Here is a 16,503-nt window from a genome sequence, read left to right on the forward strand (position 1 = left end):
TTTGGAATGGTAACTTGATAATACATTTAACACTGTTTTTTAAAATTCATACGAGGATACGTCGGTCGGTGCTGCTCTCTTGTGAATATTTCACAGATCTTTTTGTTTCAAATATTTATTATAACCAAATGTTTCTCAAAATTCTGAGAGGTATATTTTCAATGGTTCAAATACAAAAAAATAATTTTTAGAACTTATTAATTAACAATAAGAATGCCAGGACGTTCCAATATAGGAGAAATCCGTCTGTTCAGTAAAAATAAAGTTTGAATTATATTCGTAGCTCAAGATTATTTTTAAAATTTTTGCGTAGAGGTGGGCGGTGCAGAGCGGCCCCCCTAAAATTTTGATCATAAAAAAATTTTTTTTTTTTTGTCTAATTACTATAAATCCGATATATTTCCGCATTTTTAGCTCTACCTATTACACCTAGGGCAAAATGGACCAGCCGAAGATTCTGAAAAAATAATTCTTTCAAATTTTTATCGTCAAGTTAAAAAAAATTTAATATGTTAATCCATTTTTCGGATGATTCTCTATAACTGGGGCAAATTTGGCCTCTAAAAATATTCGAAAATAATAATTTATATTTTAATTGATAAAATTTTTTAAATAATACGAAATGATCTGTAATTTAAAAAATCAAAAAACACGTTTCTATAGGGTTCAAAATAATTACAAATAAGAAATATAGAATTGTTCTTTTTTTTTTTTTTTATTAAATAATAATTAATAATTAAGCTAATCGAGGGGGAACGATTTATCACAACTTAAATAATTTTTTTTGAGTTATATGAAACCAAACATAGTTGTTAAGAGAAAGAAATACATCCTTAATGATGAAAACAATTTAAAAAAAAAAAAAAAAAAAAAAAAAAAAAAAAAAAAAAAAAAACTTTTTATCATTTTTTGGAGGGGGCAGCTCTGTCCCACAAAAAAAAAAAATTTTTTCCAGAATTTCGGCAAAATGTCCATAAATTTGTTCGAAATAAGACAAAAGTGATCTGATAGTTAAAAACCACAAAAAGTAATAATTGGCTTAGGAGGGCCGCTCTGCCCCACCCTCCCCTATTCATATCTGGTGATCTCTTTTATAGTTTTGGATTTATTTTGGGAACGAAGTTCCTTATGGGGCGTTGCGGAGGGGTATCCTTACTGGCAAAAAACGTTCATAAGGCGAGAAAAAAAATCTGTCTATCGGTTGACCCTGCGGGCCAGCCCCAAAACTTCCCGGTGTTTTCGAGCTCCTTGAGCTCGAAATCATTATTGTTAACACATTTTTGAGCTCTTCGAGCTCGAAAATACTTTCGTATGCCATTGTTTTTGAAAAAAAAAAACCGTTTTTTAGCATTTCTTTTTCCCGCGATATCTCGCGAACGAATTAACCGATTTTGATGGTTAAGGTGGCAATCGACGCATTTTATCGAATTCTAGAGCTGAGTAGATTTTGAAGTCGATCGTTACAGTCGTTTCTGAGAAATCACTAAAAAACTAAAATAAATTTTTTTTTTTTCGTAATTCGCCAATATTTTCGAGTCTACTTGATCAAATGATCTGAAATTTTTAGGAAAGTTGACGGCCAACAAACTCTTTCGATTGCCACCTTAACCATCTAATTCGGTTCATTACTTTAAAAGTTACAAAGAGTTTACACACACACGCACACACACACACACACACACACACACACACACACACACACACACACACACACACACACACACACACACACACACACACACACACACACACACACGCGCGCGCGCGCACACACATACACGCACTCGGACATTATTCTGAAAATAGTCAGAATATCTTCCTAGGACCTCAGTACTTCGACATCTGATGAAAACTCGATTTTCGAAAATCGAGGTAAAAATAATTACTTCCCGAATTTTTCGAAAATCGTCGTAAGATTTGTATGTATAGTCTATGTATGATGGCTATACAGTGTCTAATGTATAGTCTACGGTATGACTGTTAGTATAGTCGAGAAGATGAAAACCTACGGTAAATAGTCACAGGTCTCCTAAAAATATGGTTGATGGCTTAAACGATCCGAAATGGCTTCTAGAGAAAACATTGATTGGATTTTTTCTGGACAAGAAAATTACAATTGTTAAAAACAAAAAACCGTTAAGCAAATTAACCGCCCATCTTTTTGGCCAGAAAAAATTCTGGTGTCATCTAGACACTTCAAAGAATATGATTTTTTGGTAATGAAAGTTGTATCACCATTTTTCAAAAAGTTATTCAATTGTTAATTAACATTTTTTTTACGGGTTTGTGTTATAATAAAAGGCGGTATAAAATTTTAAATAATTAATCTATAAATTTTTTGCTTCTTAAAGCCCTTTTTATAAACATACTCAACAAGATAACGTCATGAAAGTTTATAAATTACTTTTTTTTCATTCATTATTAATTTTTGAAGTAACGAAAAAATTAAAATTCTAAATAATGTATGTTAAATAATTTTTTTTGAAACTTTAAGCTATTACTGATTTCATATACTTGTTAGGCATTATATGATTACTTTTCAAATTTTTTCATGCCATTTGTTTATAAATTTTTTTATTAATTAAATATTTTAGAAAAATTTTTTTTCACCATATTGTTAGCGTAAGAAAATAATGATTTTTAAAAAATAATTTTTTCTTAAAAACAATATCTTATTGTTTATATTCGTTTCTTTCATATTTGGATTATTTTAATAAATAATTCAGAAATCGTTTTTTTTTAAAATCATAATTAGCATTTCTAAACACACTACTGGAAAAAATTAAAGGATAAAAAAAAATCTGAAATTTATGGGCGATTTTCAACAGCCCATGTAGGAACTTACAAGCTCTGACAACGGGGCTAAGCACGGACCAGGACTGGGTAACCCAGCTCTGGCTCCCCAGTGTCGGCCCTAGCTAAGGCCCAGGACTGGGCAACCTAGCTCTGGCTTCCCAATGTCGGCCCTAGCTTAGGTCCAGTCGTGGGCAACCTAGCGCTGGCTTTCCATCCTTGGCCCGAGATTAAACCAGAACTAGTAAGCCCAGCTCTGGCTTCCCAATGTCGGCCCTAGCTTAGGTCCAGTCGTGGGCAACCTAGCGCTGGCTTTCTATCCTTGGCCCGAAATTAAACCAGAACTAGTAAGCCCAGCTCTGGCTTCCTAGTGTCGGCCCTAGCTAAGGCCCAGTCGTGGGCAACCTAGCGCTGGCTTTCCGCTGTTGGCCCCAAACGAGACCCAGTCATGGGTAACCCTGCTCTAGCTCTTCAATATTGGCCCAAGCTTGAACCAGAACTAGTTCACCGAGCTTTGGGTTTCCACGGTAGACCCTAGCTAGGACCCAGCTATGAATAACTTTTACCCATACAGGAAGCCCCCGAGTTGAACGACGGGGCCATGCCTGGGACATTATTGGGAAGCCCGTCTTGGCAAACCTATACTGTCCCATGCCTGGGCCATAACTGGTTAATTAGTATTGGCCATTCCAATGATTACCCAGGCTTGAGCCAAGACTGAATACCCTAGCTTTGGCCAACCCTAGAGTCACCCTAACATGGGCCAAGATTGAATAACCTAGCCTCGGCCGTTGGATGGTTACCCTAACATCGGCCAACACTAGATAACCTAGCCTTGGCCAAGCCGAGAGTCACCCTAACTTGGGAATTATGGTGGTAGAGTAAGATAATTAAGCTGGGTTCTTGATAAATAATCAATTAAATTTAATAAATTTTATTTTAAAAAATTATGTAATTATAATATAAATAATACGAAATTATTTTTTTCTTTCTTAATCGAAAATATAGATTAAATTGCTCTTTATATTTCATAAAACCGAGTAGTTGTAGTAAAATGAACAAGTAGAACATATAAAAGTTTCAGTTGAACGTTAGTAGGTTCGTCCAGTAGCCAGCGTTCAAACCCAGCAATCAGAAGGACGGCAGTTCGCGCCCAGAGCCCAGCAGAATTTTCACCGAGTTTTTTTCACGTTATTTACTTCACTTAAATAGTTTAAACGTTAATGATCACACACTCTAGTACTTTAATAATAATAAATTTTTTTTTGAATTGAATTTATGTGTTTTTTCGATGCATGGGCCAAGTCTGGCAACCAAGCATGGGTCAGGTCTGACAACCAAGGTTGGGCCAGGTCTGGCATGCAAGCATGGGTCAGAGCTGGCAACCAGGCTTGGCACCCAGTTATCATTCCAGACTTCTACTAAGGCTGGAACAAGGCTGGCTTACAAGCTTGGCCCAGAGTTCAACATAGTTGAACCAAGCCTGAGCCAAGCCTGGGCCCGTCGTACTTTCCTGTCTGGGTCGGGACAACAGATTTTTAGCGTCTCCCAAAAAAATTGTTACAATGCAGTGATTTTTTTTAAGCGAAAAAGTTTGTCTTTTCTTTTCAAAATTTTCATTTTTAATTTGTAATTAAACAGTGTCTTGCATCATAAATTCAAACTATTTTTGAAAAATTGAGCATAATCAGTACGATATGTTCGAAGATATTGCAAAAATCAAAATTTTCAAATATGTTTTTTTTCGGATAACTTGTAAAGTACTTCATGGATTCATTCCAAAATATATCCAGCTCTAAAATTTACAAGGTACGTCGAGTGCCACCTCAACCATCAAAATCGGTTAATTTATTTCAAAATAAACCGTTATCGAAAGAATTGCGAAAAATTGTTTCTAATTAAATTCAAATTGTTTAACTAATCAATTAAAGTTGTTTTTGAACGTTAATGATTAAGAAACTGGATTGAATGCCACCTTGAACGTCAAAATCGGTTCATTATTATAACCGGGCAGCGTTGGTATACGACATGAGAGTGCGGCTCTCTCGCTGTCTCTGTCTGAATTTGGTCTTTTTCTGTCTCTCATATTACAGCCTGATTGCTAAGTTTGGCTGGGTTAAGCGCTAGACCACAGGGGATGATTTCGCGCAGCAGGTGACCGTAAGTCGGTCATGTGCGCATAATTAGGTAGGGGTCATCGGAGGTTGGGACCTGAGACGTCTCGATCAGGATCGACATTCAAGTCCAAGCTATCGACTCGACATTTAAGTGCAGGCAATCGATTCAAGTGCAGGCGATCGATTCAAACGACACTCAAGTCAAAGTGCTGATACATACAGCCTCGTTACTCGTTGCTCGATTGTGAAAACTGTAAAAATTCTAAATTATTTTGCTCTCTCTATAAACTGGTTTATAAAACCAAATTTTGTTAAGTTGATTATCTAAGTGATTTGTGTGAGAGTATCCAGCACCAAGTCCAACATCAACAGCCAGGATCCGGAAGAGAAGGTCCAACATGCAGCGGCGTCCAATACCATCAGTACGTCGAACACAATAAAATCCAGATAAGATTTATGATAAAATTATTATATTTTTATATCTCTCTCTTCAACGTCAATCTAGTGTGAATAATTATTATTTATTTCCCATGTCCATTAAATCGTTACATGTAAATAAATTTATTTTGTTGTCACTAGACACTTATTTATTCATAGAAGAAATTTAATTTATATAAAGGGGAAATTTGTAAATATTTGGGGATTTGGTTAAATAAAATTAATTATATATAATAATTAAATTAAGTCTCAAAGAAATTACTTTTCATCACCAGTGTCTTAGAGAATAAGTTTAATTTCAGCCGCGTGTCCGGTCAAAACGAGTCGACCTACTCTCTGAGATCTATTTCCCGCATTTCAGAACCAGCGATATAATAATTATAATTTATATTTATAATTAATAATTAATTATTGAATCGGGAAATTTTGTAACTGTGGTTCGTGGCTACTGGACACGAAGTAGCCAAGGTCACCGTTATATTATTTCTAAAGATATTGATGACGATAAGTTAAAAAAATAATATTTTATACCATTTCTTTCGGATAAATAATAATAAAATGTACTAAAATATGTTCAAAATCATTCCAACTGTTAGTCTTATTGGTCTCTCTTGATCACCTCATAATTAAATGCAACTTCATCTTTAATTTAAATATAAATAAAAGAGCTGATTCCATTTTGAAATTGATCTATATATCAAGAGGTTGAAAGTTATATTTGTATAACTATTTTTTATACAAAATTTTATTTTAAAACATTCTCAAAATCTACCTGACCAATCGAATTTAAATTCATAGGGCTTCTGTTAAATGTAGAATCCTTTTATATTCCTTTGTATCATTTCAATAGGACGGTTTGCTTAAAAGTTTTAAGATATTGAAACACATACATACACGCGCAGAAATCCATCTGGAAATCATCAGGATAGCTTCTTAGGACTTAAAAACGTCAAAATTTGATAAAAACTCAATTTTCGAAAATCGGACTGAAATCATTAACTTCCCGAATTTTCATTGCGGGAAGTTAAAAATTGTCCTAGGATTTAAATATTATCCAACCATTGACAAAATTGGTTGTTTCTATTTAATACCGGTCTCTTTGCGTAACGTCTTCAGAACATAGAAAAAAAAATTATGGTTCTTCTATCCATGATATTATAGTAAAACATGTGTAGTAGCGAGTACTCGATATGTGCTAAAGGGCACTACATAAATAGTACTGATTTTACTATACGTGTGGTTCAGGTTATTCCAAGGTTATTCCTTTACTCCAATTTGTAGTAACCTAAACTACAGCTGCTGTTGTAGCAGCTATAATTTCTTGTCCGTGAAAGTTTACTTTTTATAAAAAAATTTATTATGTGTGTATTTCAGATATATAAGATGCTATGAACGTCGAGCTCACGGTTGTCCTGCTCGGGGAAAAATAACAAATGATGAACTTGATTTATCGATCGTTCATAACCATGTAAGAAATCCTCAGTTGCAGAAATATTGCATCTTTCAAGATGCATTGTTTATTGCGGCAACGGCACGCCCTTATAGATCCCTGAAAGTTATATTTGACCATTTGAGTGTGCAGTAAGTTTTTTCAGTAGCTACGATTTTTTTTTCGACACATGCATGCACTTATATAAATATATATATATATATATATTTACATATATTGTGTCATTTTAAGGCTATATTTTTTTTTTACTGCTATACCTGAAAATCTGGAAGTATAAAGAAAATAAAAAATTATGCCGCTGGTCTAAAGGGTTTAAGTCTAATAGCGGCTTAGCTCATCAAAAAATTCGATTTATCATTTAAATAACACGAGAAATTTTTTGTTTTTAACTTTGAGTATTTTTAACTCGTGAACAAATCAATAGATTGAATTGACTAATACACATTTTTATAAGAAATTGAACACTCGACAAAAAAGGTCCTATCATTTTTCGATCGATCCATCTGTTCTAAAGGTTATTAGAGCTCGAAGTCAAGTTATAGTAAATTTCGAGATCTTTTTACTTTTCCGGCAAAACTATCAGACTTATCATAAAATGTTGTAAGGTCTTTTTTGTTGACGATTTTATTTTCTAAAAATTATTATCAGTACAGTTTTTTCAAATTCCGCATTGTTTTCTAGTTACTTTAATTTCAATATCAAGCTCTTGTAATCGATCAGAACACTACTTTTTTAAGAGCTTGATATTAAAATTAAAATAACTAGAAAACAATGTGGAATTTGAAAAAATTTAACTGATAATAATTTGTAGGAAATAAAATTTTGTACAAAAAAAATCCTAGAATATTTTGTGATAATTCTGATAGATTTGCCGAAAAAGTAAAAAGATCTCGTAAAAATACTCTAAGTTAAAAAAAAAATTTCCCGTATTATTTAAATGAGAAGTCGAATTTTTTGATGAGCTAAGCCGCTATTGGACTTCAAACCTTTAGCCCAGCGGCACAATTTTTAATTTTCTTTATACTACCAGATTTTCTGATATACTAGTAAAAAAAAAATTTAGCCTTAAAATGACACACCCTAATATTTATATATATATATATATATATATATATATATATATGTTTGTATGCATGTATGTATATCTACAATTATAATTCCCATGCTGTATCATCAAGTTTAGCTATTTTGTTTTTTTTTCGAGTATGGTCTTCTATTATTAAAAATTTGATTTATTTTTTTATCTTTTCATTAAACTTATTCTTTATTCTGTCTACCAAATGCGAATTTTCTCATTATCTACTTGAATTCACGTTAATATCGGATGAATAAACATATATTCTTATATATAGAAATCATGAAGCAGCGTCACAATTCACATGGCGGAAAATGCAGCCGCTTATGGAAAGTTGGCGCCGCAGTGACCGACCACCTCGTCCACCGATTCCAAGCAATCTACAACAGTTTGCCGATTTTTTAAACATGCCACAGTGGGCCTATAATTAACTTTACTATGAATAATTTTTAGTTTTAAATAATTCACCAGAAATAATAAATATAATCATAAATTTTAACGATTTGAGAAAAATCTCTGCTCCAATTTTTTAAATGTACATCAATAATAAATTATGAAGCAGAAAAATTAATTATTTAATTAATAAAATTTTACTGAAGTAATCATTACAGAAAAAAAAATTAATCAGTTGATAATAAAATAATTGCACATTAAATTTTTGTCAATAAACAATTAAATTATTGCACTTCAGTTTAATGGTACGGTGTTACAAATTTTTTTTAATTAGTTGGATTTATTTTTTAATTAATGAACACGGGGTAATCGATATTCACAATCGATATAATTGCGGTCTTAGTTTTTACTTTTCATCATTTTTTTTCTATTTTTTTTATAGTAAAAAAAAAAAAGTAATAAATTTAAAAAAAAAAAAAAACAAGTATTTTTTCCTCCTTCAATTAACAATTAATTTATAAAAATAATTAATATTTATAATAATAATTATTCGACAATATTTTATTTACTTATAAATGTTTTACATACTTGCGAGACTTTTTAGTTTATTTTTATCAAATTCGAAATTTAATTAATTTATCAACTAATTAATTAATCAATTAATTATTTTAACGTTGCACACTAATAGATTTTACGAATTTAAATAAGCAATAAATAATGCATACTTTTGCAACTAATTGAAAAAAAAATAATTCAGTAAATTATTTACACAGACCACCCGTTTATTTAATAATTTTTGTATTTTCTCTCGTATTGAATTTATTACAGTTTTTATTATTATTTTAATCATATTATTTATTTACGAATTAATTTATCAAATTTACACAAATATGGACACTGTTAAAAATAAAAAAAAAGTACGGAACGTATCGGAAATGAAGTCGTAAAATCAAAGTGTATTTTTTTATATTTGTAAATATTTTTACCTATCAAAAAAAGTAATAATAATCAACGAAATAATTAAAATTTATCATCATTACAAACTAATAATAATTTTATTTAAAAATTATTTAATTTTTTTTTTTCACACATATAAAATTATAAATAAATAGAGTAAATAATTAATAAAATATAATTCATAAAAAATGCACGTATTAATTTTTTCATATTCGTCCTTTTTTTAAATTTGATTTTACCAATTATTGACTCTAATATTCTATTTATTAATAATTTTAAATTTATCTGATATCTGCTACATTCACACTTATCTTGTAATTTACAATAAAATAGATTTGATTTATTGCAATAATAGAAGTGACAAAAACTGGGTTAATAATTAAGAAAAATGGTCGGCACATGTTTTTCAATGTGTTCAGGAAAAGAATGACGTCTGTAAGTTTAAAAAAAAATAATCACAATAATACAATTTCCCTAATCAAAAACTGCGATTGAAAAATTCTAATTGGGTTTTAATTGGAACTTTCCGATTGGCTCAATCGGTTTGAATCGAGTTTAAGCGAAAAATAATAAATTTATTTTCCGATTTAATCTGATGAAAAAATTTCAATCGGATTTAATGAACGTTGTGATAAAATTATTTAATAATATTTTCAGAAGAGAACGAGAAGGTTTATTACGCATTTCAGAGATCGATGGAAAACCTAAAAATCAAAGGCACAAAAAAGCTGATTTCACTAAAATAATGAAATGTTTTCAAAGATCCAGTGTAGGTAAGTCATTTGCGGATGATCCTAGTGAGTTGAGACCAGATCCAGTACTTATGCTCACTGTCAGATATTTATTTAACAAGTACATTTATTAACTAAAATAATTTATCTGTCAAAAAATAACCCATATTAATTAAATATGATATGTTTTTCCAGAGTTTCACTCCAAAAAGGCATACGCTGGAGCTTAATTTATGAATTAACATTCAACAGGATCCGGGCAATAAAACAAGACATGATCATATAGAGATTAGATTCAACCAAAAGCATTAAAATTTTAGAACCAGTTTTTAAATTTCATATTTATGCTGCTGAAAGGTAAAAAAAAAAATTCAATCATCATTTATTTATTGAACTTATCTATTACAACAAATATTCTGTTTTAAGAATACGGAAGAGACCTTTAAGGAATTTTGTTCACAAATTAAATGATCAGCATTTACTGGAATTAAACGATTAGTCGTCCTGTACGACGATATCAATTATGCCAGCGCTGACGTTCACGAGGAAAAGAAACCAACGAATTAATTGGAAAAAAAAAAAAAAAAACAATTTACCAACAACCATTGAAACTGTATACCTCTTGCTTTATGAATTTGTAATAAATTTATACCATAATTTAAAATGTTACATAAGTATTTTTAGCAATAATATTACCATTCAAGTAATTGAATCAAAATAAAAAAGAAGAGAACCGAATTTAAAAAATATATATATATAATGAAAACAAAAAATGTAAAACAGGTCTAATAAAAGTTATTGTTGATGATAAATCTTTGAGTTAATTAATAAAATACTGTGTACTAAAATTAAAAACTTACATTTAACATGTATCTTATTATAACAATATAACAATATAAAATATCAATAATTGTAATTAATGAACTGGAACAAAATATCCAATTTAAGGACATTAATATGTAAATATATACATATGAGCCAATTTTTTAAAGAATAATAATAATGAGCTACGGATAATTATAATAAAATTTTGGAAATGTTAGTTTTTAAACTTGAAAAAATAAGACTTTTACTTTTACTTGAAATTTAGGTTTGAAAATGTCAAAGAATTTAAATTAAAAAATTAAACTTAAATCATATTTAAAATCCTTCTTTGCAATTAAGTTTTTCAATAATTTATTTCAAAGAATTGAAATTATTTGTTTTAAACGTGAGAATCTGACTATAACTTGCTCGTATTCTAAATTTTAACCACTCCCTTTCTTTCTGCAGTAAACTGTTTTGAAATTACCATTAAATTACCTACTTTGCCAACCGAAATGATAAAATTACAACAGTCAATACTGTATTTATAAATAGCAACAAAGTATACCTGGGCTGAAAATATAGAGTTGCTAAGCATTACGGACACAAACATACAAGGTCTACAAAAACTGCGGGGACGTAATATATTGGCAGCATTTAGTTGAAGGCTTAAAGTTACTGTGTAGTTAAATCAAATTAGCTGCCGGTTACATTGATATTACTTATAACAAGTACCCAATAAGCTTGACACTCAATACGCAAATCACATAAATATGTTGCGTTAAAATATCTATGTATTTATAAGTGAGAGATGATTATTTTATAAGCTCTCTAAGTTACACGGCCATGAATAATACAAGACTCATCATAATGTAGGTGTATAGTATAAGAGATGATAAAAATCATAGTTCTTAAATCTATAAGAGATTTAATACATTGGTGCTGAAATTATAATGGTTCTCAAGTCAAATGCAGTAAAATATGCCAGTGTCCAAATTTAAAAGACTAAAAAAACCTCTATCTCAAATAGTCATTGAATTCTAAATACATCTGAAATAAATATCAAAGAAATTTAACGTTATAGGGAATATGTAACTACTGACATTTATTGACACAGCACTTAACTACCATTGTTGATAATTTAATGGTAACCGTAATTATAAAGCTGCTAAGCATTACGGACACAAACATACAAGGTCTACAAAAACTGCGGGGACGTAATATATTGGCAGCATTTAGTTGAAGGCTTAAAGCTACTGTGGAGTTAAATCGAACTAGCTGCCAATTGCATTGATATTACTTATGACAAGTACATAATTAGCTTGACACTTAATACATAAGTCACTTAAATATGTTGCGTTATAATATCTATGTATTTATAAGTGAGAGATGATTTTATATAAGTTTTCTAAGTTACACGGTCATGAATAATACAAGACTCATCATAATGTAGGTGTATAGTATAAGAGATGATAAAAATCATAGGTCTTAAATCTATAAGAGATTTAATACGTTGGTGCTGAAATTATAGTGGTTCTAAAGTCAAATGCATTGAAATATGGCAGTGTCTAAATTTGAAAGACTAAAAAAACCTCTATCTCAAACAATCATTGGAATCAAATACATGCGCCATAAATATCAACCGCTTCGTAGCTCTATAGGGAACAAACAGCAACTGACGTTCAGTAGCACTGTAGATAACTAGCTTTTAGGACAATTCGATGGCACCCAGTTGATAGACATTTTCTGAGAAAGTTGGTGGCAAAAGTTGTAAATCCAAAAAGTTGACGGTCACTTTCTGAGAAAGTTGGCGGTAACTTGTAGCCAAAAGTTGCAAAAGCTGAAGTTGTCGATAACTTGTTGTCAAGTTGGTCGGAAACTAATGAATGACCAACTTTTTCACGATCAACTCGTGTTATCAGGGTCAATTTGAGCTACTTCTGCAGTCAAATTTTGCTACTCAATTTTTGATGTCTCGAGTACGTCAAATAGCGGCTTTAATCTGACGTCAAATTTACGCGCAATTTGATTGTTGGTTGAGCTCAACTGGCTTTCAGGGTTGGCTACCAGGGCAGTTTCTCGCCAACTTGGCTATCAGAGAAGTTCTGCAGTGAAACATTTACTGCTTACGGCTAAGTTAACGACAAGTGTCTGGCAAGCCTTGGCTGGATAATACTTGCGTGCAAGTTGATGCAAATCTACGACAGCCATCTGAATGTAATTCGACAGAAGAATTTGCCGTTAATTTGAAGTGAAACTTTCAATCAACTTAACGTCATTGTCTGACAGTAACACATGTAATCAAATTGAATTCAAGTTCACAGACAATTTACTGTCAACTTGAAGATAACTGCTTGCTCTCCAACACTTACTTTCCTTTAAGGCTGGGCCGTACTAAACGAATTTTTGAATTTTACTTTTCTTTTAATTAATAAATTAATTGTTATTACAGAGATTTTTATAGCTTCCGACAAAATATATAAGACAAACTTTTTCGCAAAGTTTTCATCATTCGAGTGACGTAATTATTAAAGATGTAATTAGAAAAGTAAAATTCGAAAATTCGGTTAGTACGGCCCAGTCTTAAGTTACCTTTAGAATACGGCAGTAGCTTATAGTTATATAACTCACAGTTAGGGTGGCTGTCAGGGTAAGTTATCATCACAGGTAGAAAACATATTTAAATAAAAAGACAGATCTTGTATTAAATGTATAACAATTAAGTGACGTGGAATGCATTTTGTTGATATTTTATCTTTTTTTTTTATTAAACAGTTATTATTTTTAATTTTTAATAAATTATATAATGATTCTTCTTGAAATCATAATTATTTGTATTTTAATATTTGTATTAATTTTCTTAATCGTAAGTATCAAATTTTTTTAAGGTTATTGTTTGTTGACAGTTGTTTCATTAAGTATGATGTGTCTTTTTTTTGTTTTTAGTTTTGTACATTTTTGTATATAAATACATCACGATATCCTAAAATTATACGATATGAAGAAGAAAAATATTTTTTAAATCCTAAGACTGGTAAAAGAGAAGAGTTTCCTTCTCTTTCTGATGCATTTAGTTTACATCTTAGTGTTATTGTTCCTGCTTACAATGAAGAAAAGCGACGTAAGTTTAAAATTTATTGGAAGTTTCAATTTAATTTTTTATTCAATTAATTTAAATTATTTTTACAGTTATACCCATGCTGGATGAATGCCTAGAATTTTTAGAAAATCGAAGAAAATTAGGATTAACTTATGAAATAATTGTTGTAAGTGATGGAAGTACAGACCAAACTGTAAAAGTTGCTCAGAATTATGCTACAAAGTATGATTCTATAAGAGTATTGGAGCTAGTCAAAAATAGAGGAAAAGGAGGAGCTGTAAGACTAGTAAGTTAACTATCAGTATTTGTAATCATTTTTTTTTACCATATTCATTCATCATTTATCATAATTTGCTTATGTTAAAAAATTTTATTTCAATAACTACTTAGGGTATGCAAAGTGCTCGCGGGAGTTTACTTTTGTTTGCTGATGCTGATGGCGCTACAAAATTTAATGATCTTGAAAAACTTGAAGAAAGTATCAAAGAGATTTTAAGTTGTAAGTTTCAACATAAATAATATTTTCATTTAATTAAATTTTTTTCTTATATAAATTATTTGAATCTAGGCGATTATAAAGAAAATCCTGAAAAAGTTGCTAAGGCTCATGCTGTTATTTGTGGGTCACGAGCTCATTTAGAAGAAGACGAAACAGCACATAGATCTCTTTTTCGGTTATTTCTTATGCATGCATTTCACTTTTTGGTATGGTCACTATGCGTTCGTCTTGTACGTGATACTCAATGTGGTTTTAAACTTTTGACTCGTGAATCGGCTAAAGTATTATTTAATGCCCTTCACGTTGAGCGATGGGCATTCGATGTTGAAATGCTTTACATAGCACAAACTTTGAATATTCCTATTACAGAAATTGCTGTGAATTGGACTGAAATTGAAGGTTCTAAAATTGTCCCTTTCTGGAGTTGGTTAGAAATGGGATGTGATCTATTATTAATTTGGTTGCGTTATACAATAGGTGCATGGAAAATAATTAGACCTAAAACACTATAAACCATTGCATTATAATTAAAAAAAAAATTAAATTTATTGAAAAATTAAAACTTCAAATTAATATTTTTTTCTACTCCTAATGTCTTTTAGCAATAAAAACACGATATTTTTACGGTATTTTTTAGATTTCATACCAACTGTGAATAATATATAAGTCAAATTGGCGTTTCAAAAATTTCTTTTTGAATTTTTTTGTCAAATTTCATTAAAATTTGAACGGTTATTCTATAACCGACAGTTGCGTAAAAACATATCCACGGACAAAATATCTGCGGAAATAATATCCGATGAATAAAATATCTACGGACAGAATATCCTAAAAATGAACATACCAAAGATATGAATTCATGATATCAATATTTTCATAGTTAAAATAACAGTAAAAAAAAAGTTATTAAAATTATATTTTCATAAACATTTATGATTTAATTCATCAAATACTTAATGCGAAAATACATATAATTAATACATATATAAAAAGGTGTAAAATATAGCACTTTTTTTTACGAATTAATGACAAAAAAGCGTCACATCAATTTCTATCGACAAATATTTGATCAATTGAATTTTTTTAGGGATATTTTGTCTACAGATTTTTTGTCCGCGTATATTTTGTCGCATATATTTTTTATCAACGGATATTTTTTTGCGGATATTTTATCCACAGATATCTAAGCGTATGTCACCATAACCAATAGTGCCACTTTAACGTTATAGTGATAATCAATGAAGCTCTATGATTTGCCAAATTCATATCGGAGTATGCGTTCGTTGTCTGGTGTCTGTTTACTAAACAACGTATCATTACTATTGAAAAGATTCAACGGAAATTTCGTAAATGTTTACGCTACTTTATGCGATTAGAGCATGTAAGTAACATCAGCGACATATACCACCAATTTTAGATCAGTAGTTTAATTAGTTGCAGACAAGAGGCTGCACTGTCTTACCTGATTAAAGTAGTTATCGGACTGGTAAATGCGCCTGAAATTACGGTTGACTTTGGTTTTATTTTCTCGAAGACTGATCTAAGAACAAGAAGGCTACTATCGGTTGAAAGGTCAAATAAAAATTATGTCAACCATGGACTTAAAAATACAATTGCCAGGTTCATAATCAACGCTACTAATATAAACTTCTTTGGAGAATCCCTCTAGTCGTTTTCAGCTGTTGTAAAAAAAATCACTATGTAGTAGTTGATTCTACGTTGTAAAATTCATACACTGTAAAAAAATCAGGAGTGAATCTAGAATAGAGTGAATACGAATTTTATTTCAATCCGAATTCACTCCATTACTCAGAGTTTCAGAGTTTAAAAAAGAAAAATCACTCTGCATGTGGAATGAATAGCGATATTTTTTTGAGTGGAGTAATTTTGGAGTGACGTGGATTTCATTTCAATCCATATTCACTTCGATTCGGAGTATTAACAAATAAATTTATACTTAATAGAAACAACTTTTTTATGATAAATTTAATTATTTTAATAAATGATTGATTCGGGTATTAATAATTAAACATATTACATTATTTTTTTAATTTATAAAATGTTATAATAACTCATTAAATTATAATTTCATACAATACATACTAAAGACATTAAATTATTTAATAGTTATTATGACATAGTTTTT

At 30.3% G+C, this 16,503-nt stretch overlaps 2 protein-coding genes and 1 long non-coding RNA gene across 5 annotated transcripts; all 3 read left to right on the forward strand.

Moving 5' to 3' along the window:
* The first annotated feature begins 4,491 nt into the window (after positions 1-4,491).
* Positions 4,492-8,657, forward strand: LOC128667797 (uncharacterized). Of its 2 annotated transcripts, none has more exons than XR_008403757.1 (3): positions 4,492-5,332; positions 6,723-6,929; positions 8,151-8,657. XR_008403757.1 is itself a non-coding variant. In XM_053739414.1 (3 exons), exons 1-3 carry the CDS (start codon positions 6,516-6,518, stop codon positions 8,302-8,304), a joined length of 450 nt encoding a protein of 149 aa, XP_053595389.1. In that variant the 5' UTR covers positions 5,576-6,515; the 3' UTR covers positions 8,305-8,657. The 2 variants fall into 2 exon arrangements, 1 of the variants encoding a protein (XP_053595389.1); XM_053739414.1 differs by lacking the exon at positions 4,492-5,332 and adding an exon at positions 5,576-6,604.
* Positions 8,658-9,422: 765 nt separating this feature from the next.
* On the forward strand, positions 9,423-10,540 carry LOC128667777 (uncharacterized). The gene is made up of 4 exons (XR_008403735.1): positions 9,423-9,658; positions 9,881-9,996; positions 10,150-10,311; positions 10,381-10,540. It is a non-coding gene; the product is annotated as an uncharacterized LOC128667777 (long non-coding RNA).
* Positions 10,541-12,846: 2,306 nt separating this feature from the next.
* LOC103578457 (dolichyl-phosphate beta-glucosyltransferase) lies at positions 12,847-16,424 on the forward strand. 2 transcript variants are annotated; one of them, XM_053739256.1, is made up of 6 exons: positions 12,847-13,408; positions 13,534-13,624; positions 13,705-13,879; positions 13,948-14,144; positions 14,249-14,357; positions 14,427-16,424. In XM_053739256.1, the coding sequence occupies exons 2-6, from the start codon at positions 13,565-13,567 to the stop codon at positions 14,867-14,869; spliced, it is 984 nt and encodes a 327-aa protein (XP_053595231.1). In that variant the 5' UTR covers positions 12,847-13,408; positions 13,534-13,564; the 3' UTR covers positions 14,870-16,424. The 2 variants fall into 2 exon arrangements, with proteins under 2 accessions (XP_053595231.1, XP_008557788.3); XM_008559566.3 differs by lacking the exon at positions 12,847-13,408 and having other exon boundaries at positions 13,432-13,624; positions 14,427-16,423.
* Positions 16,425-16,503: the final 79 nt, after the last annotated feature.

Source organism: Microplitis demolitor, chromosome 5, assembly GCF_026212275.2.
Source record: "Microplitis demolitor isolate Queensland-Clemson2020A chromosome 5, iyMicDemo2.1a, whole genome shotgun sequence".
NCBI lineage: Eukaryota > Metazoa > Arthropoda > Insecta > Hymenoptera > Braconidae > Microplitis > Microplitis demolitor.